General features: G+C 46.1%; 1 protein-coding gene across 13 annotated transcripts in view; it reads left to right on the top strand.

Annotated features, from left to right (window-relative positions):
* TENM2 (teneurin transmembrane protein 2) overlaps window positions 1-26,167 on the top strand; it is a 713,065-nt gene that overhangs the window by 550,273 nt on the left and 136,625 nt on the right. For 9 of the 13 annotated variants that reach the window (XM_033432113.2, XM_033432112.2, XM_049707217.1 and 6 more), the window contains 2 exons: window positions 2,104-2,304; window positions 4,008-4,220. In XM_033432113.2, coding sequence (XP_033288004.1) covers window positions 2,104-2,304; window positions 4,008-4,220 — 414 coding nt within the window. The remainder of the gene's footprint in view (window positions 1-2,103; window positions 2,305-4,007; window positions 4,221-26,167) is intronic. The other 4 variants (XM_033432114.2, XM_049707221.1, XM_049707218.1 and 1 more) reach the window with 2 other exon arrangements.

Here is a 26,167-nt window from a genome sequence, read left to right as displayed (position 1 = left end):
TTTAGAAAAAGATCATATGATCGTTTTTTTCAGTTTTTTGAGAACTCCTAGCTATTGGCACCTCCCCAAACATTTTAAGTGGCTAATTATAGATGGAGAGTGATTTTTGAGGCACATAGCACATGAGGTATTTTTGTGTAGAATTTGATTTTGCTGTGTTTGAAATGGGGACAGAGTGAAAAACTAGAACTTTGGGATTTTCTTTTATGAGAAGAATATGGACAAGATTGATTCTGAATGAATGAGTTCATGTTTTGCAGATTCCAAATTGCACAGCATTCTTCCCAAAAGCAAGACGTTGTTAGCACCCTTTTCTCGTTCTTGTCAGTCCTTCACACTGGAAATTTATCTCATTAACAACAAATGCTTATGGCAAAGTGTGCCGTTTATCCTCACAGCAATTATGTATTGAGCACCTACTGTATTCCCTTGACTGTGAGAGGCATGAGATGTTAAAGACATTGCACAGCCTCTTTGTGAATGTCTTCCATGTGTTTGAATCTTTCAGTTCATTTACATCGGATGTGCTCCACCCTCCTGAATGGAGCAAATTTGAAAATATCAGAAAGGGTTCATGTCATCAGGAGTAATAGTCCCCAAGACAATGAGTTCAACATTAAAGTGATTGTAACCAGAGAAAATGACATCATCATAAATGTCTCCAACTAATAATAAGTCACTGAAATGTACCTTTTTGAGAGTATTCCTGATTAAAAAAAAACAAAAACAATGGCAGCTTTTGCTTCCCCATGGCTCAAATAGTTTTGAACTGATTTCCATAAATAACATCTTCCTGAGAAGGTCCAAATGGGATCCTGAAAAAACATCTCTTAACGCTGAAAATTCTTATTTCTGCCTCAAGCTGTGCCCCCAGTTGATGGCAGAAGCAAAGGCTTTAATCTAGGCCAACAGACCTGATTTCCAAGCTGTTAAAGTGGGCGAAGTTTATGTCTTAGTCAAATAAGATGACAAGACCCCGCCCCCCACCATTGCTCTGATGCATAAGGCACCATCTGAGACTCACGTAAGACCACTGTTCACCACTCAGACCCCACGGTGTGCAGTGCCCTCTGTTCAAATGCCACTGCATCATTTTCTAGGAATACCTAAGGACGCTGGTCTTCCTCTAAAAAGCCCTATTTGTCCATCCTCAGGCTGGATGGATGTCCAAAGTTTGGGGTCACATTCTCATACAAAAAGTCCTGTCCTGAGAACTGGCCTTTGCAGCTCACTGCTCTCCTCACTTTGAGTGGATTCCAGAGTAATAAACTTCAAGTCACTACTGGATGTATAGCCACTCTGATTACTAAGAGGGCCAAGCAATCAGACCATGAAACTGGCAAGAATAGCAATGACTGGAATCTGACCGTTAATTCGCCTGAGTAACAGTCTGGAGGGAGGTCAGTGCCACAGCCAGAGACTCACCCATCCATTTTACTAAGATTATGTGTAGGAAGGTTACCCCTTTGGGATCACTTCCACACCCAACTTCACCTCTTCTATCCTGCACATTTACTAACTTCTTCCAGTAGATGTGTGCTCAGAGAATGAAAACTAATTTTAGACTTAGCCTAAGTGAAACTTAATTAGGAAAGTGACTCATGCATGAGTGTCACTGGTTTTCTTTTTCATCTTTTGGTACCTTCTGTAGTCAAGTATTAGTGAAGTTAGACTGAGCCTCTCTACTTTTCTCTCCAAAAGTGAGGGATGATCGGGTTTGGTATTACACGTAGAGACATCACCAGCATTCATGGTCCAGTCTCAGAAGCCCTGGTGTGGTTCAATAAGATACTAATGCTTCTAAGTACAAGGTTCTCAAGGTTGCATGATACGTCTCTATATTTGGTTCCTCCTGATTCTGCTTGAGAAATCCCCCTTTTTCCTTTACATTCTCTTCAAGTTTGAGATTTGGCGTTTTAACAAATAAAAAGTCTTTAATTCTTTGTGGGTATTCTTCAAGGGGCCATGTACTACCTGGGCTGTTCCATTTGCTTGCAGGTGGGTAAGAATTGGTGCAGCACTGGTCCGTTCAGCTGTAAACTGCTGTTTCATGGCCCATCCCCCATGAGTGATCAATACTTTTCCTCTTTGTTTTTTTTTCAGTTGATTGCTTGGATCCTACGTGCTCCAGCCATGGGGTCTGTGTAAATGGAGAATGCCTTTGCAGCCCTGGCTGGGGTGGCCTCAACTGTGAGCTGGCGAGGGTCCAGTGCCCAGACCAGTGCAGTGGACATGGTACTTACCTCCCCGATACGGGCCTCTGCAGCTGTGATCCCAACTGGATGGGTCCCGACTGCTCCGTCGGTAAGCCAGGAGGTTTCCTCCTCACTTTCCCCAACACTCATGCCCTGTGTTCCTTCCAAAAGCCCAAACAGATGGGAATCTGCTCTTTCCACTCGGGATGGAGGGACTTTGGTCAGTTGCATAGTACCTCTCTTACTCTATCCTCAGTCATGAAGCCTTTGATCCTTGAGAAAAGAACAAACAAACAAACACCACTTGGTCCTTGTGCCTCGTTGGTTTCATCACTGCAAATGGATGAGGGGCCCGGGAGGGATGCTTCCCTTTGCATTATAGCTTTCTTATGTATGCTCCCTAAAGGTACCAGAAAACAAAACAGAACAATTCAGTCCCAGACAAACTGAACGGAATGTCCTATAAAAGAGAAAAGACGCTCCCTCGGGGTGCCAGGTGAACATGTTATAAAGCTCTGCATACTCCAGTGACAGGAAAATAATGAAGTGGCACTGTACCCTTTATTTTCCTAAAATTAAGAGTACGTGCCTTACCTCCCTAGTGACCTTAAAATGGAATGGTTCAACAGTTCAAGCCAGTCTCCACCTTTCCAAGAATGGTTCCGTTCACACTGTCAAGCGCCTATCCAAGCAAGCCATCATCCTTCCGCCCCCTTCTGTCAGATTACCATGGCAATCAGGAAGGGAATCTATGCGAAGCTTTGCTACAATGGGAAAGAAATGAATATTTCATTCCAGAAGGAAAAAAAAAGGAAGAGTCAGTTAACATGGGCTATTTTGGGTATCTTCTCAGCCCACTCGCCTCTGCCTGCAGCTCTGATGTTGGTGGTCCAGGCCAAGCTCTGTGGAGGATGGGGGGAGGGGGCGCCCTAGATCCGAGACCCAGCGGTGCTCCCGACGTGCTGTGTGACTTGGAGTGAGTCACTAACCCTCCTGGTCTGGTTTCCCCTCCCCTGGCATGATGAGCCATGCCTCCCTCAGTAGTCTGTCATAAGGATGAATGTCTGGCACGTGCTTGTCCTCGAGTGAGAGGTCTGGAATGCCAGAGAGTGCATATCTGTCTGTATGTCTCCTCCCCAACCACAAAAGACTTTGAGCTCCTTTGAGAAAGAGGCTGTGTAAAGGCAGCACGATTAGAGCAGTCACGATTGCCACCAAGGTGCCGATCTGGGTGACAGCTGGGCCTGCAGTCATCAGTGAGGTTGGAGCCGCTGGGTCTCTGACTGGCCTCTGGTCAGTTCAGGCTCTCAACAGGGAAAAGAATCCCAGCTGGCTGGGGAGTCAGGCTCCGCAGGTATCTTTTCAGGTGGGCACCTCCTGGGTGGCTTTACCAAACTGGTTGAGCAACAATGTCTGACCTCTTCCTGGGATGGTCTCCAGCCCTAGAGCAGTGGTTCTCACACTTCAGTGTACATCACAGACACTTGGAGGACTTGACAAAACAGATTTCTAAGTCCCACTCCCCGCGTCTCTAAGTCAAGAGGACCAACCGGGGCATAAGAAGTTGCATTTCCGCATAGTTCCCCAGTGATGGCACTGCAGCCAGTCCAGGGACCCCACTGTGAGAACGCTGCTCTAGAAACTACCTCGCAGTGGATGAATACCCGGCCAGTGGAGAGACAGGCCGCCCAGGATGACATACCTCTGGGCCTTGGGCCAGCTCCAGGGGCCCGGGCCATGTGTGTGGTCTGGCCTCCGGTGGAGGGTTTCGCCGGCTGTGGTGTTGAGCTGTAATCATTGTTTTTCTTCCAGAAGTGTGCTCAGTAGACTGTGGCACTCACGGCGTCTGCATCGGGGGAGCCTGCCGCTGTGAAGAGGGCTGGACAGGCGCAGCTTGTGACCAGCGCGTGTGCCACCCCCGCTGCATTGAGCACGGGACCTGTAAAGATGGCAAATGTGAATGCCGAGAGGGCTGGAATGGTGAACACTGCACCATTGGTAGGCAAACGGCAGGCACCGAAACAGGCACATATTTGCTTTATTTTCATAAATCGTAGATCTATAGTGATGGTCGTGCGTTGCAACCGGCTGTTCCTGCAGGGACACGAGCGCTCTCCAGCATTTCCTGCTGCCTCTCCAAATCTCCCAGGGCATAGGGAAGGGAAAAGCAAAAGCAAGGTCCTGATTGGAAAAGGCTTTCCCTTCTTTCCAGAATTCCAGATGGGGAGGAAAGGGAGCAGATCGGATAAGAAAATCCATCCAAATTACTAATCGTGGAGAAGGGAAATGCACACGCATGGGAAATGGTCAGGGCCTGGAGGTTTCAAGCACCCCAAATGACTGTGGTCTTCAAGTCTCCCCTTTTTGAATACCCTCCCAGCCGGATCCCTGCTTGCTGGCAACAATTGAACTCACTTCTTTTAGACCAGGTTGGATGCAGGGCAGGACTCCCAGGTTTCCTGGGTAACCAGGTACCCCTCTAATAGGTTTGAGCATCCCCTTGTTGTCCCAAGACAAGGCTCTGTCCTTGGGCTCCTGACCCTTCCCCTCACCACCACCATCGATAAATGTCTCCTCCTCTGGCCCCATTTCATTCTCACTCAGTCATCTCTCTGTATATATAAAGCTTGATGACTGAGAATATTTCTTAAAAGGTCATTTTCTTTAAGAAGTAATACTTCCCAAGTTTCTTCGGTTTGGGTTTTGCTTTTGTCCCGGTTTGGGGTTGGTTTCATGCCAAGCTGGCTGAGGCCACGTGCTTGCATGGAAACTCTCAGAGAAGTCTCTATCCAAACTACTAACGTGGCCCCTTGAACTTACCTTGGATTCTAGCCATTGAGTTGGGGGCCCTCCCCTCTGTCCTAGCCCCAAGACCCCAGGCACCTGGAGTGAGAGGCAGGGTTAGGAGCTTCTCCAGGGCTGACTCATGAGCTCAGACTCAGTTTCCCATGCTGTTCATTTGGGTGGTCAAGCAGAGAGAAAGTGCTCTCTGCATTAGGTTTCCCCCAATTCTATCTAATTGGGCATCCGAGGGGCAGCGTGCCTATCCAGGCCACGACCATAGCACTGGGACCCTGCCGGGACAGTCTGTTGGCAGTGAATTGTTTTTGCAATCGTTCAATGGTGCTCCAGATCCCGTTCCCCCTGCAGCCGCTTTCATCTTCAGTTCCCTGCAGAGTCTGGGGGATAATTCAGAAGGCTTTCAAGGGAAGGAAGTGCACAGCCCAATACTGAGACAGTTTAAAATCCTTATTAATAGCTCCCGCTCTTCAGGGGTGCTCCTCTTCATATACTTTTGCATGCTTGGTGTGATCTAAATACAGACCCTCCCCCCCCCCATACCTCCATTGCCCCCAGTCTCCCTCCCCAAAAGAGCTCTTGCCAGCCAGTAACCTTTAGGTAGAAAATCCCCCTTTGTCTCAGTTCACACAACCCAGCCTCGGCCTCCCCTTTGCTCTCCCCTTCCCGCATCTGCCAAGGGTTTAGCATCCCGCAGGGGTGCCTGCTGACTCTGTCCTACCTACAACTCATCTCTACTCTGGGAAGAGCTCACAGGAGGGCAGCCCTGATGGATTAGAGCAGAGGTTGGAGAACTGTAGGTGGGGGTGCGGACCAAATCTAGCCTGCTGCCTGTTGCTCTGTGGCTTACGAGCTAAGAATAGTGACATTTTTTTAAGGGTTGAAAGAAAAATATTTCCTGACACATGACAGTCATATGAAATTCCAATTTCAGTGTCCCTTAAACAAAGTGTTAGTAGAGGACAGCCACACCCATGTGTGGATGTATCATCAGCTTCTGCACTGCAGCTTGGCCTTAAGTCATTGCAACGTGGTCCACAAAGCCATTTGTTGTCTGGTGCAAAAAAGGAAAAAACTGGCCAACCCCTGAATTGGAGAGTTGCGCAAGTGATAGCAGAGAGGGAGGAGAAAAGAGAAGAGGGTCAACATTCACTTTAGAGAAAGGATACCAATTGTGACTTGCAGGCCATCGGGGGCCAAGAGAAAGGGAAGGGTCCAAATGTCACAGAGAGCGAGTGGAGAGAGAACAGCTGTTGCGTGGAAATGTCTCTGGGGCCTTTGAAGATGAAATGGGAAGATGGTAACTTGAGTCTCACAGAAGACGGTGAGGATGTGGCCAGCAGGAGAACACAGGAGATGATTCTTTCTAGCCAGCCCTTTGGGTGAGATGAATTAGAGAAAGGTGTTTTTGCGACTTGAAGTGTCTAGTTCAAGTTTCACAGCTCCGTGAGCTCTTGAGAAACAGAGAAGGTGCAGATGTATATGCCAAGTAAAGCGCCCCCAAATGAAGCTAGTGACGTCCCAGGAAAGTCTCTCCTTCAGAATTATGATCTCTCATGACTTCATGAGCTCGCACTACGTATGTCATAAAGATCTTTATCACCAAAGTCTGTCCTTGTGAGAAATTAGGGCTCTGTGGTTTTATTAGTGGTATCAGTGCCGCCTCCTCACAGATTTACATTCATTGGGCTTTGCTCAGAAAAAGCCAAGCATTCCTTGGTTGGTGAGATTTGCTATTCAAAGTCTAGAGGTGTTCGTACACATGTAATTGCTCCTTTCGCTTTTCATCCTCTGCCCCCAGAGCTGTTTCATGGAGTTTTAATCTTTTATTTTGAGCAGACTCTCCTGTCGATTCACTCTAAGTGAATGCCGCAATTTACAAGCCCAGAATCAGTCCTCCTCCTCCTCGGGGATACTGACGGTCAGAAAATAAAGAGAGGCTCTTTGGTCCCTTTCAAGCAGAGCCTCAAATGCTATATTTTGAAAATAGAAAATAAATAAGAATGAAATGGAACCTAGCCTGCAAAAAAAAAAAAAAAAAAATGCATGGGGAGGTTCGGGATAGGGCAAAGCAGTGGGTGCTTGGGTTGTCTGCGGTCTATTTTCAAAAGGTCATGGTGCGACAGTTTTCTTAGGGTCATTGCAAAGAGTCAGCTAAGCATTTCACATCAGTCCTGGTATATCAAGTTTATTTTACCCAAGGAAGCAAGAAGACAGATGCAGGGGGGAAAGGGATGAGGATAAAAGCACAGCCTTCCAAAACTCAATCCAGTAGAATCACCAGGATCTATCCACGCTTGGTCAAATGCGTTTCTGGAATTTTTCAACCAAATTATTCTTTTATATTTGGATATTTAATACATATTGCTAAAGATTTAAATATAAGGTATAACATTTCAGTGTTAACTGGTAGAGCTGACTTGCCAACAGGTTGGATTCTACCAAGCAATGATCTTTTATTAACTCTTTCTAACAAGTTAAATACAGAGTATGGCAAAAATCTCCAGAATTGCAGAGAGGAGAAATAGACGTTGAATCTAAATCAACCACAATTCGCGTATCTCTTTGGAATATATTAGCATTATTTGAATAGGCTGCAGTTTACTCATATGAATAAATCAGAAGGCACATTGTGTGATTAGACTAGTTTCATTCTTTAAACATAATCCTAAAATGGGTTGTTGTTCCTATCACCTGCCATCCCTCCCACCACCCCTTATTAATACTGTGGATTCAACCTCAGCAGTCTATTCAGAGTCTATAACACCAGGGCATAAAGGAGCCGTAGAATAACTCAGAAATCTCTATGAACTAGAGTAAACTCAGATAAACATCTCTTATAAAGAAACAGAGTAAATGTTAACATGTTCCTCAAGCAGAATAGTCGGGCAAAATACAGGGAGAGACCAAAGTTCTTATTGCTGGAGATTACACGGAGGAAAGCAAAATGCTCATTGAAGGTTGTTGCTATTATCGTAAGCTGTCCAGATATCCACTCTAAATAATACAGGCTAACACACACACAGAGCAAATCCACCAAAACTAGGCTCTGACCCTAGCTGAACTCTTTGATATCTGGGTAGTGAGCAATGTCTATAATGGTTATTCCAGCCTGTTTACTTTTTCTATGTGGTCCTGACCTCCAGCTGCATTTCAGAATCATGAGGACTGGATTCCCAGGATCGTGTGGGACTGAGTAACCTGCCCCTGTACCACAAGTCAGAACAGTTTTCTTTTCCCTCTATCGCACTGGGACCCTTCTATTTTTCCTCTTTAATTGGTTGGGGAAAGAACTGGGTTCTTGTGATGTTAATAAGGAAAATGAATCTTTACCCAAGGTAAAACCAGCCGTGCGACAATCTGATGTACTGATTAAGTGATTGTCATCAGGAGTAGACAGGGTCACAGTTCAAGAGGGAGAGAGCTTCGGAGCTACAGGGAACAGGTCAGGAAGAAAACGACTATCAAAATGAACGAACTTCAGGGCTTCCCCGGTGGCGCAGTGGTTGAGAGTCCGCCTGCCGATGCAGGGGACACGGGTTCGTGACCCGGTCCGGGAAGATCCCATATGCCGCGGAGCGGCTGGGCCCGTGAGCCATGGCCACTGAGCCTGCACGTCTGGAGCCTGTGCTCCGCAACGGGAGAGGCCACAACAGTGAGAGGCCCGCGTACCAAGAAAAAAAAAATGAACCAACTTCAGACTGAGTACAGCTGCTTCTGCATCTCATTCCAGCTTCATTTAAGTTATGGAAACTTTTTTTTTTCTTGTAACTATTATCCTTCAACATTTGAGCTTTCATGACTCTACAATGAGATATCAAGTTGAGATAAAATTAGCCACTGCGGAGCCATCCTTCCCACTGGGTCTTTGGAAGCAGCTAATTCTCTGATTGGTTCATTAACCTATTCCTCCGGGAGCTCTTATTGGAACCTGTCCTACGATCTCCATTTTTTTCTTTTTTTTTTTTTTTTTTTTTGTGGTACGCGGGCCTCTCACTGTTGTGGCCTCTCCCGTTACGGACCACAGGCTCAGGACGCGCAGGCTCAGCGGCCATGGCTCACGGGCCCAGCCGCTCCACGGCACGTGGGATCTTCGCAGACCGGGCCACGAACCCGTGTCCCCTGCATCGGCAGGCGGACTCTCAACCACTGTGCCACCAGGGAAGCCCCAAGATCTCCATATTTTTTGAAGTGAAAGCCTAAAGTGATAGTTCTTCACTGTTTAAGATTATGGGCAGCAGAGAGTAGGACATGTTCCACTGCTGCTTTTTTTTTCCCCTACACGTAGGCCAAAATGTGAGCCTTTTCATTGAAGATCAGGAATCACCACATGCCCAGAAGCTCTCTTCACGTCTGGGTCAGGCAGTCTGCCCAGGTTTCCTACCCAAACTCAGAACAAGGCCCTGGAGGTAGAAGTTATAGGAACCCATTTTCAACTCAATGCAAAAAGTGGAATATAATGAAAGGGAAAGAAACTGCCTCACAAGTAGTGAGACTCTCGTAGCTGAAAGTGTTTAGTTTCTTAGCCTAGATGTTGAAGAGGGCCTTTCAGGGGAAGGTAGACTAGATAGACACAAAGCTCCCCCTGGCTTTATGGCTCAACCATCCTCTAGTTTAAATGGAAACATTTTTTTGGTATGACTTTCTACGTGATTTAGTAACATATGCCCCAGCAGAAAAGGAGGTCTCATCAAAAAAGAAAAGAGGGGAAGAAGTCTTGCAGTTATAGTTCTGTGGGGAGACAGTGAGTTGGAGCATTCCTTGTACCATCACCTTCATGTTTCAGAGGGTCCCCTTGATGTACTAGCACGTGGCCCACAGGGACAAGGCCAGATCCAACAAGTAGATAGCTTGATACGAGGTATCACCGCGTTCACAAGAGCAAAGAGCTAAAAACAGTATGGAACTCTTAGAACAGAAACCCATGGGTGAGAGTTAGCATGAGGAAGATTCCAGACTCAAAAGAAAGGAAAACATCAAAGAATAAGAGCTGTTGAAAAATGGGCTGCACTCCCTGAGTGTATGTAGTGAGTACTCGGTCGCTTGAGCTCTTACAAAGAATCAACATTTCTTCCAAGACTATCAGTCTTGGGTTCCACGATATACACTCAAGGCTTTGTATTACAGAAAAAGGGAGTGCAGAGAGGGCCCTGGAGCAATGAACTCCATAAGGTGTTCATGATGGGCATTTTCTCATCACCTGCTAGCTGACTCATTGTGGTATCATGAAGAATAAATGGACAGAGGACAGGAGCTCTGTGTTCTAGGCCTGACTGTGCCACGAACATTCTGGGTGCCCTTGAGAAGTCACCCAACCTTTCTGACCTTAGTTTCTTCCCAAGGCCCATGAGGGGGGTGAACCACATCACTGCTCTCTAGAGTGTGGTCCACAACCATGAGGTGTTTTTGTTGGTGTGCAAATGTATTTTACTGACTGGTTATATGGGGCTTTTAAAAAGAAGTATTAGGGAAAACCATAACTAGCTCGTTAAACTCATGATTACATGGGCCTTAATGCTTAGGGATGTTGAAAAAGCAGGTAGTGATATTAGGCCTAAGTAAATTTGAAGAAAAATATTAAGTAAATAACAGTGCAGATATTGCAAATGTCACGAATGCACTATGTGATTGACTAGATTTAGAACACACTTGGATGAGATGATCTCGAAGGACCTGTCCATCTCCAGAAATTTATTACTTTTGATGCAAATTTATATGCATCCCGTGGAATGGTCCACTCCAGGACAATCAAATCTTTCTCTCTTCTGTAAGGTCAGGGAGGGTCTCCAGGTAGATTCCCGTAATATACTGATACACTTTACATCAAAGGGATGGATACAGCAGAGTGTTGGTTTTGCCGATGATACGTTGTGAATTTTGTTAGTCTGATTATCTGCTCATCTCAGCTCCAGTTTATATCTGATTTACCTAGACAATGCTTCTGTGCATTGAAAAACTTCCTTCAGTGGTTTATATTTGTGTTTCTTTTTTTAAATTTTTTATTGAAGTATAGTTGATTTAGAATGTTGTGTTAATTTCTGCTGTACAGCAAAAGTGATTCAGTTATACATATATATACATTCCTTTTTTAAATATTCTTTTCCATTACGGTTTATCATAGGATACTGAATATAGTTCTCTGTGATGTGCAGTAGGACCTTGTTGTTTATCCATCCTGTATAAATTAGCTGAAGTCTGCTAACCTCAACTTCCCACTCCATCCCTTCCCCAACCCCCTCCCCCTCGGCAACCACAAGTCTGTTCTCTATGTCCGTGATTCTATTTGTTTCATAGATAGGTTCATTTGTGTCATATTTTAGATTCCACATATAAGTGATATCATATGGTATTTGTCTTTCTCTTTCTGACTTACTTCGCTTAGTATGATAATCTCTAGGTCCATCCATGTTGCTGCAAATGGCATTATTTCATTCTTTTTTATGGCTGAGTCATATTCCTGTGTGTGTGTGTGTGTGTGTGTGTGTGTGTGTATACACCACGTCGTCTTTATCCATTCGTCTGTCGATGGACATTTAGGTTGTTTCCATGTCTTGACTATTGTAAATAGTGTGCTATGAACATAGCAATGCATGCATCTTTTGGAGTTATGGTTTTGGCATATGGCAACCCGATTTTTAGTTTTTTGAGGAACCTCCGTACTCTTTTCCATAGTGGCTGCACCAATTTACATTCCCTCCAACAGTGTAGGAGGGTTCCCTTTTCTCCACACCCTCTCCAGCATTTCTTACTTGTAGCCTTTTTTTTTTCTTTTTTTTTGTGGTACGCGGGCCTCTCACCGCTGTGGCCTCTCCCGTCGCAGAGCACAGGCTCCGGACGCGCAGGCTCAGCGGCCATGGCTCACGGGCCCAGCCGCTCCGCGGCACGTGGGATCCCCCCGGACCGGGGCACGAACCCGCGTCCCCCGCATCGGCAGGCGGACCCTCAACCACTGCGCCACCAGGGAAGCCCACTTGTAGACTTTTTAATGATGGCCATTCTGACTGGTGTGAGGTGATACCTCATTGTACTTTTGATTTGCATTTCTCTAATAATTAGCTATGTTGACCATCTTTTCATGTGCCTATTGGCAATCTGTGTACTTTCTTTGGATATATTTGTGTTTCCTAATTAAAAAAGAGATGGTGTTAAAGTAGAGGTCCATCTGACTATATCCACATCACTTGCATTTGAGCAATGCAAGCGTGATAATGAAGGGATTAAGACACAGTCTTTCGTGTCAGTCTACCTGAGATCAAATCCGAGCAGATTTCTTAACCTCTGTGTGCCTCAGTTTATCTGTAAAATGAGAATACCGAATACGACCTACCTCGTTGGGTTATATGTAAAGTAGTTGGCCCAGTGCCCATCATAAAGTAAAAGCCAAATCAATGTGGGCGAACATCTTCATCATCATCCCCCATTATCACCATCATTATCTACTGCCAACGTGAGACAGAGCACAGGGGAGGATTATCAAAATCAACTTCTCTTTAAGACATTTCTGCTACCTTCAGTCTCCCTCTCACACGTCTGCCCTCAATCCATCAAGCAGTTAGCAGCATGTCGAAAATAACACCTACCCACTCTCCATTTCCCAAAGGTTTGTTCTGCAACTTGCTGGCATCTGGTTCTAACAGAGAAACCGCCTCTCTTACCTGGAATTGAACCTGCTTATTTTACCAAACAGCCCAATTGTACATGAAACCAAACCTCTGAATATCCTTAGGTTAATACAGGTTAATATTAATACAATTGTGAAATTGGGGTTTGCTGCTTTCAACCAAAGTTCCCCAAACTAGACCTCTTGGACATATCCAGGGGTAGCCAAGAGTTCTCTGAGAATTTATTTTTAATTCTGGGTTTCCTTTTGACCATAAGTATACTTCAAAAGGAAAAAAAAACTTCTCCCTTGAAATATTACTTTGGAATTCTGTTATTATCTGAAGAGAATAAAACTTCAGTTCTTTAAGCCAGTGTTTCTCCATATAGGGACCACAGACATATTCTGGAGGTCTTTGGTAGGAATCTGTTCTCCTTTAAGAAGAAATCTGGTAGTTCTTACATTTGAGGATGTTGTCAGCTCAGTGTGTCTTAGAACACCTTGTCCTGGTCTCGCCTTTCCTTACTCCTTCTCATTCCTCATGATTCTGGGTTCTAAGATTCTATCTGCCTGGCTCTGTGCATCAAAGAATGACCTAGGAGCCTCAACTTGGACTCAGTTGAGTAGCACACATGCTTTTTGGAGAGTGAAGACTCTCACTGGTCTGTCCCCTATTCAGCCCAATAAACTTCACAATTACCCGCATTCCTCCCAGGCTGCAATTGCTTGACTCCTTAGAGCGTAACCCAGGGGTCATATCTGGGGTTTCTTTGCAATTCCTTGCCTCATTTCCTGGGTTATCAGGAGTCATACCGGGTACCCCAGATGTTCATGGAAGAAACAGATTTTGCATTTTCTCCCAAGTTGCCTGCCTCATGGGGTTCACTCTTATACTAACCCACTTCTTTCACAGCATTCTATTTCACAAGCTCTTTTTCAAAGGCTTGCCTTTATTGCTTTTTGAAAATAGGGTACCATCATTTTTTTATTTTTTTTTTGTGGTACGCGGGCCTCTCACTGTCGTGGCCTCTCCCGTTGCGGAGCACAGGCTCCGGACGCGCAGGCCCAGCGGCCATGGCTCACGGGCCCAGCCGCTCCGCGGCATGTGGGATCTTCCCGGACCGGGGCACGAACCCGTGTCCCCTGCATCGGCAGGCGGACTCTCAACCACTGCGCCACCAGGGAAGCCCGGGTACCATCATTTTGAAAACCCGCCAGTCGAAGTCAGGGATTATTGCTCTCCTCTTCTATCCTTGCCATTGTGGATTTCTATATATCATTATAACCAGACCCGCAGAGGCCTTCATACCACTGACGATCTCTCAGCCTTTCCCTTCATCAGTAATAAAGAAAGAAACCTCACCAAGTAGCAGCTAGGAGAAAGTTGAGTATTTCATCATAAACATTCTCGGGATAATTAAAACGGATTAAATTACAAGAAAAAATGCATTTAGTTAATCTTTCCTCTAATTAGAAAAGTATCCCTGGTTTTAAGTAAAGTGTTTGTTTTTAAAAACATGTTTTCATTGTAATCAGTACAGGGGAGGCCTGCTTGGTCCTCAATGATAGGATTCAACATCTGCAAAGTAATTAAAAGCTACCAGCCAGTGTTTTTTTGATGATTAAGATCCTTCAGGAGCCTATTCAGTCTTTTCCCATTGCTTTCACCATGGGATTCTCCATAAATGACCTTATTCTGTGGTCCATGGCGACGTTACCCTCTTTCTGTGCCCAAACGGTTGAAGATGTGGCTGACTCGTCTTAGTCAACAAGTGTCAAGCGGGGAGATGAATTCAGGAGAGTTTATATACTTTTCCAAGTGAGCTGGGATAATAGTCAAAATGAGACCAGTAGGCAACATGAGACATGCATGAAATAGAATAGGGTCACAGTCTAGCCCTCCATGAGTTCTGTTCCAAGGCTGACAGATCCCACACTGCCCCAAGCCCCGCAAGTCCATCCCACCGGTAAGGAATGATTTACATCACTTCTTCGATTTTATGGTTCATCCCAACTGCAAAGCTTCCTCCCCACCCTCACCCCAGACATTGCTAGAAGTTTCCAAATATGTCTCACATGTTCATCTTTAGCCCATTCAGATTCTTCTAGCTCAGTCCCCTCAGTGAGGCTGCCTACAAAATGCAGTTAAGGGGAACCCTAGGATACTTCCCCTACTGCCCGGGTCCACGCCAGGGGTGTGCCAGCCAGGACCCTCAGTACCCACCCTACTGAAGCCCTGCTGTGTTTACACACAGAAGGAGAGAATGCCACACTCTCCCACGCTGGGAAACTTTATCAGCTGGTAACATGTTCCTTTGAGAAAACAGCCCTTCATTTTTTGCCTATAGCCCCTCTCCCATACTTCAAGGTTTTGTCCCAGGGCTGGGCTGTGAACAGACCACAGGATCCTTTCTGTTTCCTCACCTGCGTTCATCCTCAGAGACCTTCTATAGACCCAGGGACAGTGAGGGATGCTCACAAGTTCTCCAAACACAGCCAGGCTCTGAATCCCAACTTAGCCTTGGGACCCCTACCGTCTACACAGCCGACTCTTAAGGTTGCTTCCGTTTTCAGCCAGCTCAACTGTCAATCAAAGAGTCCCTGTGGCCTCCCACCTTCCTAATAGTCATGTCCCAGGAGGAAGGGAGAGGGAACTGCTTCCATGTCCCCTAGACTCTAGGTTTCCAGCAGTTTCGGGCACAGCTCTTTGAGGCTGCTTGCTCTAATCTTGCATGGCATCCACCATCACCCAGCGGGCCAAACTATACATCACAAAAACTACATCCTGCCAGAGAAAGCAAGGGTTAATCAGCGTTCTAGAGACAGAAAGCCCCAGGTAATTGTTGTCCAGGAGGAGTTAAAGACACAGACCTACTAGAGAATGGACTTGAGGATATGGGGAGGGGAAAGGGTAAGCTGGGATGAAGTGAGAGAGTGGCATGGACATATATACACTACCAACGTAAAACAGATCGCTAGTGGGAAGCAGCCGCATAGCACAGGAAGGTCAGCTCCGTGCTTTGTGACCACCTAGAGGGGTGGGATAGGGAGGGTGGGAGGGAGGAGATCTGGGAATATATGTATAGCTGATTCACTTTGTTATAAAGCAGAAACTAACACACCCCTGTAAAGCAATTATACTGCAATAAAGATGTTAAAAAAGAAAAAGAAAAAGAAAGCGCGGTAAAAAAAAAAAAAAAAAAAAATTTGCTGAAGATCCTGGGCCACGAATTCCAAGTTCAGCCGCAGCAGCGCCTGGTCGAATTAGCAATGAAGTTGGTTAGAGCCTGGCCCAGAAGCGTCATCTGTCTAAAGCTGTAGGCAGAGTGATGGGCTCTGATAAGTGTGAATTGCATTTCTTTATTTTTTTAATTATGCTTTAACTTCAAGAGGGCTTGCCAGGCAGCCGTGTCTCATCTAGAGTCAATGTCGGGGGGTAGGGGCCCCCAAAGATGATAAAACAGGCACCTCACAACACAGAGGAAACATTTGTACCTGATTTGATTCCAACATGTTAGCAAGCTGTCACTCGCTGGTCACACTGCTCCATCCAAGAGACACACTGTCTAATGACACGAAACTCAAATGTAGTGGCTTGGCCCTGCAAGAGAGCATCCTGGCAAGAGGCAGTGAGATTGTTTCTGTGCGTTAGGTGTATGTGAGCTCAGGAAGCCCAGATGTTGCTGGTGATAGCAACGCCCGCCCGTGAATAGGGAGGGAGATTGAAGATGTTGAGAGAAACTAGCTTCTTCCTATTAACCCAGGAACGCAAGCAAGTCGAGTTGGGTCCCTGAAGCAAGTTGCTATCAGCTTCTCACCATACTTTGAATATGAATTGATTTAACTTTGTATCTCCATTTAATGGAGCCAAGAAAGATCTGTATCTGTTCACTTACAGACCTGCTCTCTGGGGGTCTGATACAGGAAATGTTTTCATATCATAGAAAAGCCTAGCGCCGAAAACGGTCTACCCAGAATTAAACAGCTTGAAACACATAATATACATCAATACCCACTCCAGACTCTCAGTAGCTACCGCATCCTGTCTATAGACTAACATCTTCCCTCTCTGCTAACTGTGAACACTCATTATCAGTGCTCATATAGCTACTACTGTAGTTATCATGCGTTCGCAGGGAGGGGCTGGTGTAAGGAAATGTGTAGCAAAAAGATTAAATGTGTGAATGAAACAGGCCTGGCTTCAAATCCATTGCCTGTCGGGTGACCTTTGGCAGTGTCTGTATCTTCAGTAAGCTTTGGTTTCTCCCATCTGTAAACTGGGAATTAATAACACGCATGCCCTACTGTTGTGAGGGCTTCACTTACAGGCGAAGCACTTACCACAGTGCTTGATGTTCCGTCAATGTTGGCTTAGTCATCATGAACAGCACTTCTCTGTGCCTTTACTGTAGTATCCCCACTGTGTCTTCATGGAGTAAGCAGTTAAGAAAGCAGTAGGGATAGGATGCAACAGTGCATGGGAAGGAGCCCAGAAGTCCAGAAAGAGAGGCCGGGGTACTAGACCTCATGTGTTAAGCCAGGTGTCTGGGCCCTTCCTCTGATTTCACTCTTGCAGGAGGAGCTCTTTGGAACACCTGGATTCTGTTCCTTTAAGAAGGGAGAACCCAAGGAGCAAGTGTAAAGCAGGGAGGGCGGTAGAAATGGCCCAGGGTGGATCTGACTGCCAACTGCAGGAACGTGGGTGTAATAGACAGGAGAGCCACGTGTGTTTCATTGCATGCCACGTCTGGGGTCCATACTTCCTCTCTCTGGTTCTAGCTGGGCAATGGCAACTGCATTCATTCATTCGTCACGAAACATTTATGCAGTGCCTACTGTGAGCTGGCTGTAGCACACGCCCCCTCCCCTCTTCCGTGGGAGTCCCTGGGGCAGCAGGGATGAGAAGTGACCTGCAGAGGGGCGGTTGACAGCCTGAGGAACTCTAGACCTCTACTGCCTTTTTGACTGCATGAGACTTTGCTGTTTTCTAACTTGGGACACCCTCCTGGTGTTTCTACCAATATTTTTGGCTTATTTTTCTACACCATGCTTTGCTCATAGCTTCCCAAGGAGATCAATGTAAGAATAGAAGCCCTGTACTTCAAATGGTAGTTTAAATTCCTTTGTAACACAGTGTAATTACATAAAAGGAAGCAGTCAGGTATCAAACTGTGTGGATACACACAAATGACTCCCTCGTAAGTGTTAATATTTCCAACAATGGAAGACATTTAGTTAAATCAAATGAAGATGGCAACTCATTAAAATTTGATTTTCCCTCGTATCCTTTTTCATCTTTTAATCCTCCATATATGGTACAGCCTGTTCAGTTAAACAGCACTCATTAATTAAACCTCAGCTTCTGCTAGCTGTATCTATATTTTTATTTATTAGGACAACCTTTAGATGATTATAATCTAATTTAGTTGGATTACTGCTTGGACATCTCTAAGTAAGAAAACTGTGGGGTTTTCCGGTGGAATTACTGGCTAGAGGAGGATGCGGGAGAAATCAAGTTCTCCCCTGGCAGGAGCTGGCAGACAGGTCTCTCCTCTGCTGGCGGGGGGGGGGGGGGGGGGGGGCGCTTAACCTAGATTTGGATAATAAGGGTACCATGCATTCAGTATCTTTGTTGACTATAGGAAGGGGGGGGAGGGCCAAATCTATAGAAGAAGATGTAAATTCAAACACCCCCTATGTGGGTGAGGCAAGCCCAATATAAGTAAGTGCATTAAATAGGGTGTAAAATGGTAAGGATTGGAAACAGTCTGGAAACTAAAGGCCCTATCTGTGGAGGGCAGACACAACCCGCCACTGGCTGAATGTTGCCATGTAGAAATGCAAGCCTAGTTTGCCAAATTTTCCACTTCTTCAGTAGAAGCCAGAGATCCAGATTGGTACGCATACTCTCCCAACGTTTAAATGTTGGCAAGCAACTCAAAATGTATGCAAATGCTGTACAAGCCATTCAAACAAGACTGGGGGCCAAACGAGACACCCATCGACTGGGGGCCAAACGAGACACCCATCTGTGGCCACTGACATCTCCAGTGAAAGCTGAGTGCTGAATGAGGAAACATCATTTGCCTGGATTGAGACTTGCATAGCTTTGGCTACTTTTCTTTGATACCCCACCTCTCCTGGTGACTGGTTTAAGCTGGCGGGAGTCTCATTATCCTGATATAACGGTGATACTTTGCACTTACACGGTGAATTTTTCTCCAAGGAGCTCAAAGACTTTGTGTTGCCTCAGTCAACCTCACAACAAGCCTGTGAGGCCAGCAGGAGGCTCTTGCCCCCCAATACACAGTGAACAGCATCAGGAAGGATTTGACACCAGGCAGCCAGGTCGACTCATTGGTTTCAATCCACGGTCTACACAATTGGCAAATACAGCATTCAAGAAGCATGGGCAGGGTTTCCAGTACTGCCTCCTCTGCTGCCCTTTTTGGCTTCTATTCCCTGCATCTGCTCCAGTTGACAGCTCAGCCCCAGGTCTCAACAGTATAGGCCAACTGAGCCAGTAACTTATTCCTGTGCCGTGCGTGTGAGTGCGTACACGTCTGTGTGTGCATGCATGTGTGTGCACCCATCTGACTTCTCAGCAGGCCCAGCATGGTACATCCGCACCCATTACAACATGTCTCTGCATTGGTCATTGGTCTAATGCCATGCTCCGAAATGCTACCTTTGCAAGTGCTCAAGACCTAGAAACTCCAGATAGGTATCTTCAGGAATCTGGATACCTGTATTTTACTAACCGTGCCTGAATAATTCATGCTGCTTGAGGTCCCTATGTCCCTTCCTCTTCCTCAGTCTGATAGAATTACGATGGTAGAGGAGAAGTCTTTCCCTTACAGAGCTGGCACGTGTGCCCTCTCTATGGCCACGGTGGATTAGTGGGAATGGCCGTGTAAAACAGGCGCAAGGGCCAGAGCAGTGCAGTAAAGGGCCAGGAACGAGGATCTTCCCTGAGTTGCCTTGGGGAGGACAGCCAAGGAAGTACCACTGACCATCAGTGATTGGAGCTCTGTCACTGCCGTCACTTCCCCTCCATGACTGGGCTCAAGGGCTTTCCTACACAGTCCCCCTGCCCAGCCCCTTCCCCTCGGCTTCTTGGGCATATGTGCTGTCTGTCTTGCTCTCCTCAGGGGAATTCCTTCCATGGGCTTTGCAGGCATGACCCAGAAGGAAGACTCCAGTACAGCAGAGTGTAAACCTGTTGATCTTTACCCCCGGACAGCAGAGCACGAGTCTCCTGCATTTTCTAGATTACCGTGCTCTTCCCTCCAAGCTGTCTCAGATCAGGCTGCTGATTCCCGGGAACACTTCCCAGCGTGATATTCTACTGACAGTCATTCACATTCTCTGCATGCGAGCATGCCATAAACATCCTTCAGAGGAAGATGCAAAAATGAGAGAAACACCTGGCCATGTTCAAATGCACGTGTTGGGGAGAAAACTCAACTTATTGACATTGGAACTACAAAGGCTGTCATACCCACCCAGCTTGCCATCTGATCCTGCAAATCAGGACACTCTTCATTAGAGTCAAAGGAAACTGCCTTTACCAGGGATGCAAACTTTCAAGGTCTGCAGGAAAGCAATGGAAATCCTTCCTCAATCTAGTCTGAGCCACAATGGATTGAGCCTCCTGAATCAACCATAATGTTTCAGCTCATCCAGTAGATCAAAACCAATATTGAATACGTTTAAAGCACGTAGATTAAAAGAACGATTTCTTCATATATATGAGTATAGCTGAGTTTATAAAGAAATGGCTTTTTTGCTGCCTTGGGAGAAATCGACTTGTGCTTTCCATGTGGCCGTTCAGAATGGAAGCTTTCAAAGGTCCGCCGGGGCTGCTCTTTGTCTCCATACATTACGCTTCTCAAAATATTCAATATCATACAAACAAATCATCATTTGTATTTTTAGAACAGATAAGCAAACATACATTTGGGGGAGTTCAAGGGGCACCATGTTGGGGACTCCTCTGTCATAATGGCCTCAGGGTGACATTCTAGAAAGTCAAAAAAGCCAAGGTAGCCACTGCCATCCTCAGTGCTGGCAAATCTGGTAAAGCCCAAAGTGCCCACGGTACGGTGTGTAAAATGCCAGGGCAGGTGACGCTCACCGTAGATCTGCCGGCAAATTCAAGCCCACCTGGCTGAACTGGCCTTCGGGTCAAATTTACTCCTGAAGGCAGACACCGAAATTCAAGGGAAGTGCAAGAGGCCAGATGCACTGGTCAGCAGGGAGTTCGGCCACTGCAGTTTCAGCTCGCAGCCCCACTCAGGTTTCGGAAGAAACTGAAGTGAAATTCCAGGTTGAGTTAAATACCTGGCAGGACCACAGGTCGGTTTCAGTGCATCTAACTGACCTCAGCTTCCTGGGATGCCTTTACCTTGACATGTAAATTTCCGCATCCATCGCCAGTGAGATTGGGTTACACTAAGCAATGCAACCTTAAAATATTTTCTGAGCAGTAAAAGCAAACGATGGCAGTGTTATAAAATCCCGCCTTTTAGCAGACACGAAAATGTTACTGATACTGATCGCAGCGAGGTAAAAAGCCACAGGCCAAGACTGAGGGGAAGGAGGCAGAGCCCCTGGAAACAGCATGAGGCTGGCACGGGAAGACAGGAGTTAAAGCCAGCTGGGAATGGCTTCAGAAGCTAGAAGTGCACATTGCTGGGGATTTTGCTTTTCATTTGTTTTTCTTGCCAGGCTGGGGCTTCACCCCTTTCTATTAAAACCCTGACAGTGGCTCCCAAGAAAGATGACCTCTGGCAGGACCAATTCCTTTGGTTTGGCCAATCCTGCCACCCAGCAGCAAAAGTACTACCCAGAAAGAGCCCGAATGATCCCCTGCCCTGAGCAGGAATACAGAAGGTGCTCTGTAAGTGCTAGCTGGCTTGAGATTCCCTGGGTATGACCCTCTGAGCCGTTTCAGAGAGAGAGAAAAAGAGGAAGCACATCAGATCTGAGGAGAAAAGCTGGAGAGGAAAGGAGTGAAGAGCCACTGTGAGTTGGCTTCAAAAATACTGTGTTTCTTCTTTGTTATACAGCAGCAACTGACACAACAATGTAAAGCCATTATACTCCAAGAAAGATGTTTAAAAAAATGTTATAATGTTTAAAAAAAAAATACTGGGTTTCTTAGCTGCCCAAACAGCCCATCGGTTACAAAGTCAAGAGCTGGATTGGAAGAAGGAATAGCAAAGGGAATAACCAAAACTGAGTAAATGCAGGGTTCCTCCTGAGTTGGGAACATGAGGGCTTGAACAAAGGATGTGCGGGCCTGTAACCTAGTGCATACATTCAAAATGACACAGAATCACCCCCAGTAGAGTGAAAAATGTTCCTTGGGAGGGTGTGAAAACATCTTACTCTTTATTGTATAAAACAGATTCATGGGGAAGGAAACAGTAACCAAAACTGTTAGGAAATATTCATCTGGTGGAAGAGATGATCAACTGATTCGTTTCCGAACTTCAATAGAAGTGGCCTCAGGTATCTTTCCTGAAGACACACTATGGCTTAGGAAGCTTTCTTCCAGTTCACATTTCTGTCTTTATCACCCCTTGCCGGCTGACTCAGGCTTACACAAATCGGTCTGGGCTGAAATAAGGAGACGGGACAAATAATTGACGTCATATATGTTTTGAATTTACGGATTGACCGACTTCCCCTTTCGGATAATAATAGCTGATAGTTACTGAGTATTGACCATAAAACCTGCCAGTCCTGGTGCCAAATTCTTAACGTCTTGACCTTCTCTCATCAAATCTTCACTTCAGTTTTGCGAGGTGGAAACTGTTGTCATCAGCATCGTCCAGGTGAGAAAACTGGCTCAGAGAGGTTCAACAATCAGTGGAAGTCTTAACTGGCAGGGACAGGGGGAGGTGAGCTCTACATCCAGGTTGACTTGACAGAGACCAGGTGTAACCAGTACACTGTTTTGATCAGCTGCTTTGACCCCAGGTAATTACAACAAGAGGGTTACTATGGAGGCCAGTGATGAAATCAGAGTATATATGGGCACCAGGGAGCCACCCTCACCTACTGGTAAGGTCACCACCTGCAGAAGCATCTGTTTGGTGATGGAGAATGACCCCCCTGTTAGTATGCTTTGGGGTTCTCTGCTTTACCAGTGCCCCCTGGCCAAAGAGTGCCCTAACTTATCTCAGATTTCGAAAATGACTTACTGCCCCTCAGCATAGGCGTCCTTGACCAACTCCCCTAAATTTAAGTTGACTTTCTGTCAGAGTTCACATTGCTACCAACTTTTCATTAAACTAATTATTCAAAACAATTCAGAGTTAGCGTTCTCACAGCAACTGTAACTCTGCCGTGACTATATTAAGGTGTAAATCGAACAGCATGTTTTGCAATGAAGTTAATTTTATATTCACCAGAGAACTGAGTTATAGTTGCTGTGGGAACCATCATTTCGAATCTCTTGACTTTCGTGCATTTAAATTCTCAACCACAGCGTTGCACACTGTAGCATATTTTGCATGGACGCTTAATTTGCTTCGCACCGTGGCCTGTCTACCCTGACCTTGGGCGTCTTGTCAGAGACTAGCATAGCAGCCTTCTGGTTTTCCCAGCCTTCTTTCTTATCCTGGTACCTATGACACAGCACGGAGAAATCACCAAGAAACCAAAATGGTTCCCACTTTATCTTTAAAATGTTTTGGAGAGGTAACTTTCCTTAGAAGCACAGTCAGGGAGAGGTACCGAGTCTCGGGCAATGTCGACTAAAGCAGGCGATGCCATTGCATTTGTGTGGAGCCAGGATTCTCATCCAAGGGTAATTTTGGCCCTGCGCCGTGTTATTCAGTACCCACAGGGTGACCTCTGAAAGCTCCAAGACCTTGCAAGTACCATTAATCACGCCGGCATACACAGCCATACATAAGAACTCATTGGAGCTCCGGAAAAGCTAAACAACGTTTCCCAGAGCCCCATAAAACCCAAGCATCTCTAAATCAAGACGCATTGCAGGGCCTCTCTAAAAGGGACATTCAGCAGAACTGGAATAGAACTCGGGCTAAGTCCTGGTGGTATGGAATAGGTAACATGTGCCAGGGTAGAGGCAGAGGCTGGTTTGGGAGGGCTAGCAGAGCAAGTGAAGCTCTGAGATGGTTAGAGACGCGAGCGTTCCATCTACAAGGATTATCGATTTTTGTAGCTTTATTGGAAAAATCAGGCATGCTTTCTGCCTCCCGGGGATTGCTCGGCTGCAATTTGGGAGTGTGTATGTGTGGAAACTCGGCAGGTTAAGCAGCTGAGTAGCCGCTCCCATTCACCATTCAATTATCCATTTAGCGAAAATGTGACAGCAGAAACATACTGCTGTTTTGCATGTTTAAAATGTATTTGAAAGGAGGGATTTTTTGTTTCTCTGTAAATGAGAGGATTTCCAAGAGGAAGCTCTTGCCTTCCTAAGGGCACACTCGTTATGCAAAACTGAAGAATAGCACCTAACAATAGCATGGGCTATCGTTGGAATTCTATACTCTCGGAAAACAAGTCTCCTCATTCCTCGTACGGATGGAGACTTCTTGCAAAATTGGTAGATAAAAACCCTATCATGACCAGCGACCTGCCCCCTAAGTCCTTGATCAGCTAAAATAGGCGTTAAGAAAAGGACTAGAACACTACATGCGAGTAGAGTTTCAAAGCACAGGATACGGTCAGGACGACAGGGTTCCCCGCGTCACAGGGATGGGGATTGGTGAATGATGAAGGTGCTGGTTTCGTGAGTAAGGGCGGGGTGGGAGACACCATGCCAGCCAGAGGAGAGAAAGGTGAAAAGCGGAGGGGAGATTGGAGTGTTTTTATTGTTTCTGTACCAGGCAGAAAGTAAAGAAAATAAGACGAAATATGGTTACTGTATGAGGTCATTTGATATGCAGTGTTCTGAGAGCATGCCTTCAGCGGATTTGGAGAGATTGTTTGGTAGGGAAAGCTCGATAGCTTAATAAATAAATATAGATAGATAAATAGATATTGGATAAGTGATGGGTGGATAGGTAGATGATAGATAGAGAGAGCTTTAGTGTGTTTGAGTGCCACAATTCAGATGTGTCAAGCTGACCTATAGAGGTAAACAGAATGCAAAGGGATTTCAAGTCCAGGATTAATAATCTGGGAGGATGCTTGGGGGTGGTCCAAGGAGGCCCTAATGCCAAGAAGAACTAGACAAAGCTGGCAGAATACATGCAGCCTGTGGTCTGAAGTCATTATGTTAAGGAAGTCAGGAAGTTCGTTTGCTGGAGCTGTTCCACGTTAGACTGCCAACCCTGACTATAGGGACAGAGCCTGGGAGACCCCGTGCTTCTCTGATCTCCTCCACCCATGCTGCCCTTTCCCTTCACTCTGCTTGTCTTTAATAAGGAAAAGCAACTTGGAGAGGAGGGCAGAATCCCGTGTCCTCAACCCCATTTGTTCACTGATTCTCAGCTGAGGACTCAAATGTATTTGCATAACCGGAGTGCTGTATTATGGACGAAGTAGTTTATCCTCTGCTTTTGTGTCTCAGAAGTCTTTTCTTTTGGAGGGTATGTGTAGGCAACCCTAAATCCATAGAGAATTAGCCTTGCCACACAGAGCCGTGGTAGCAGGGCACCCCTGTAGCCTGCCTGAGCCACCACGACAGTTACCAAGACTATCCCTATGGCCTCCTCCTGGCCAGCTTCCCAGATCCCTCCCTTGCCCCATCCCTGTGTGTTCTCCTTGCACAAAGGGACCCTTTAAAACTTCAAGTCACATCGGGCCACTCCTCTGCTCAAAATATCCCCAGAGCTCTTGTTACTCAGAATAAAGCCACCATCCTCAGAGTAAACTGCGAGGTTCTGCATATATCTGTCCCCACCCCCCATTACCCTGTCGCTACATTGTCCCCTTGTTCACTCTGCTCCAGTCACACTAGCCACCTTGCTGTCCTTCCAACACCCCAAGCACTCTCTGCCTCAGGGCCTTTGCACCTACAGTTTCCTCTGCCTGGATTCCTGTCCCCTCAGACACTGGCATGACTCTCTCCCTCCCCTCCTTTAGGGTTTTCACTCAAACATCACCCCATCAGCGAGGACTTCCCGGACCACCCCGTACATAACAGCAATCCCCCTCACACACCACCCCCATCACAGTTCCCCTCCCTGTTTTATTCCCCCCCTTTGCGATTATCACCATCTGACATGCCATATTAATTTCTTATTTGTTTACTATGAGTCTCCCCCAGTAGAATGTAAGACCTTTAAGAGCGAGACTTCGTCTCTTTTGTTTACCACTATATGTTCTGTGTCTAGAAAGTACCTGACATTTGGTAGATACTCAGCAGATATTTACCGAATGAATGAAAGAATAAGCTCATGAATTTACTCTGGAAGCTGACACATTATAACAACTCCGTACATGCTTGATGTTGCACTGGGATTTCTCCCTTAGAAGTCCTTTCACTTCCTGATTTCCACACGCTAGACCCATCAAGGGCGTGGGGTAGAGCTGGAGACAAAGGGCAACCCTCTTGACTGGGGACCACCAAGCCACTCAGGCAGGACAT

This window comes from Orcinus orca, chromosome 3 (genome assembly GCF_937001465.1).
Source record: "Orcinus orca chromosome 3, mOrcOrc1.1, whole genome shotgun sequence".
Classification (NCBI taxonomy): Eukaryota; Metazoa; Chordata; class Mammalia; order Artiodactyla; family Delphinidae; genus Orcinus; species Orcinus orca.
This window is presented reverse-complemented; position numbering and strand designations above follow the sequence as displayed.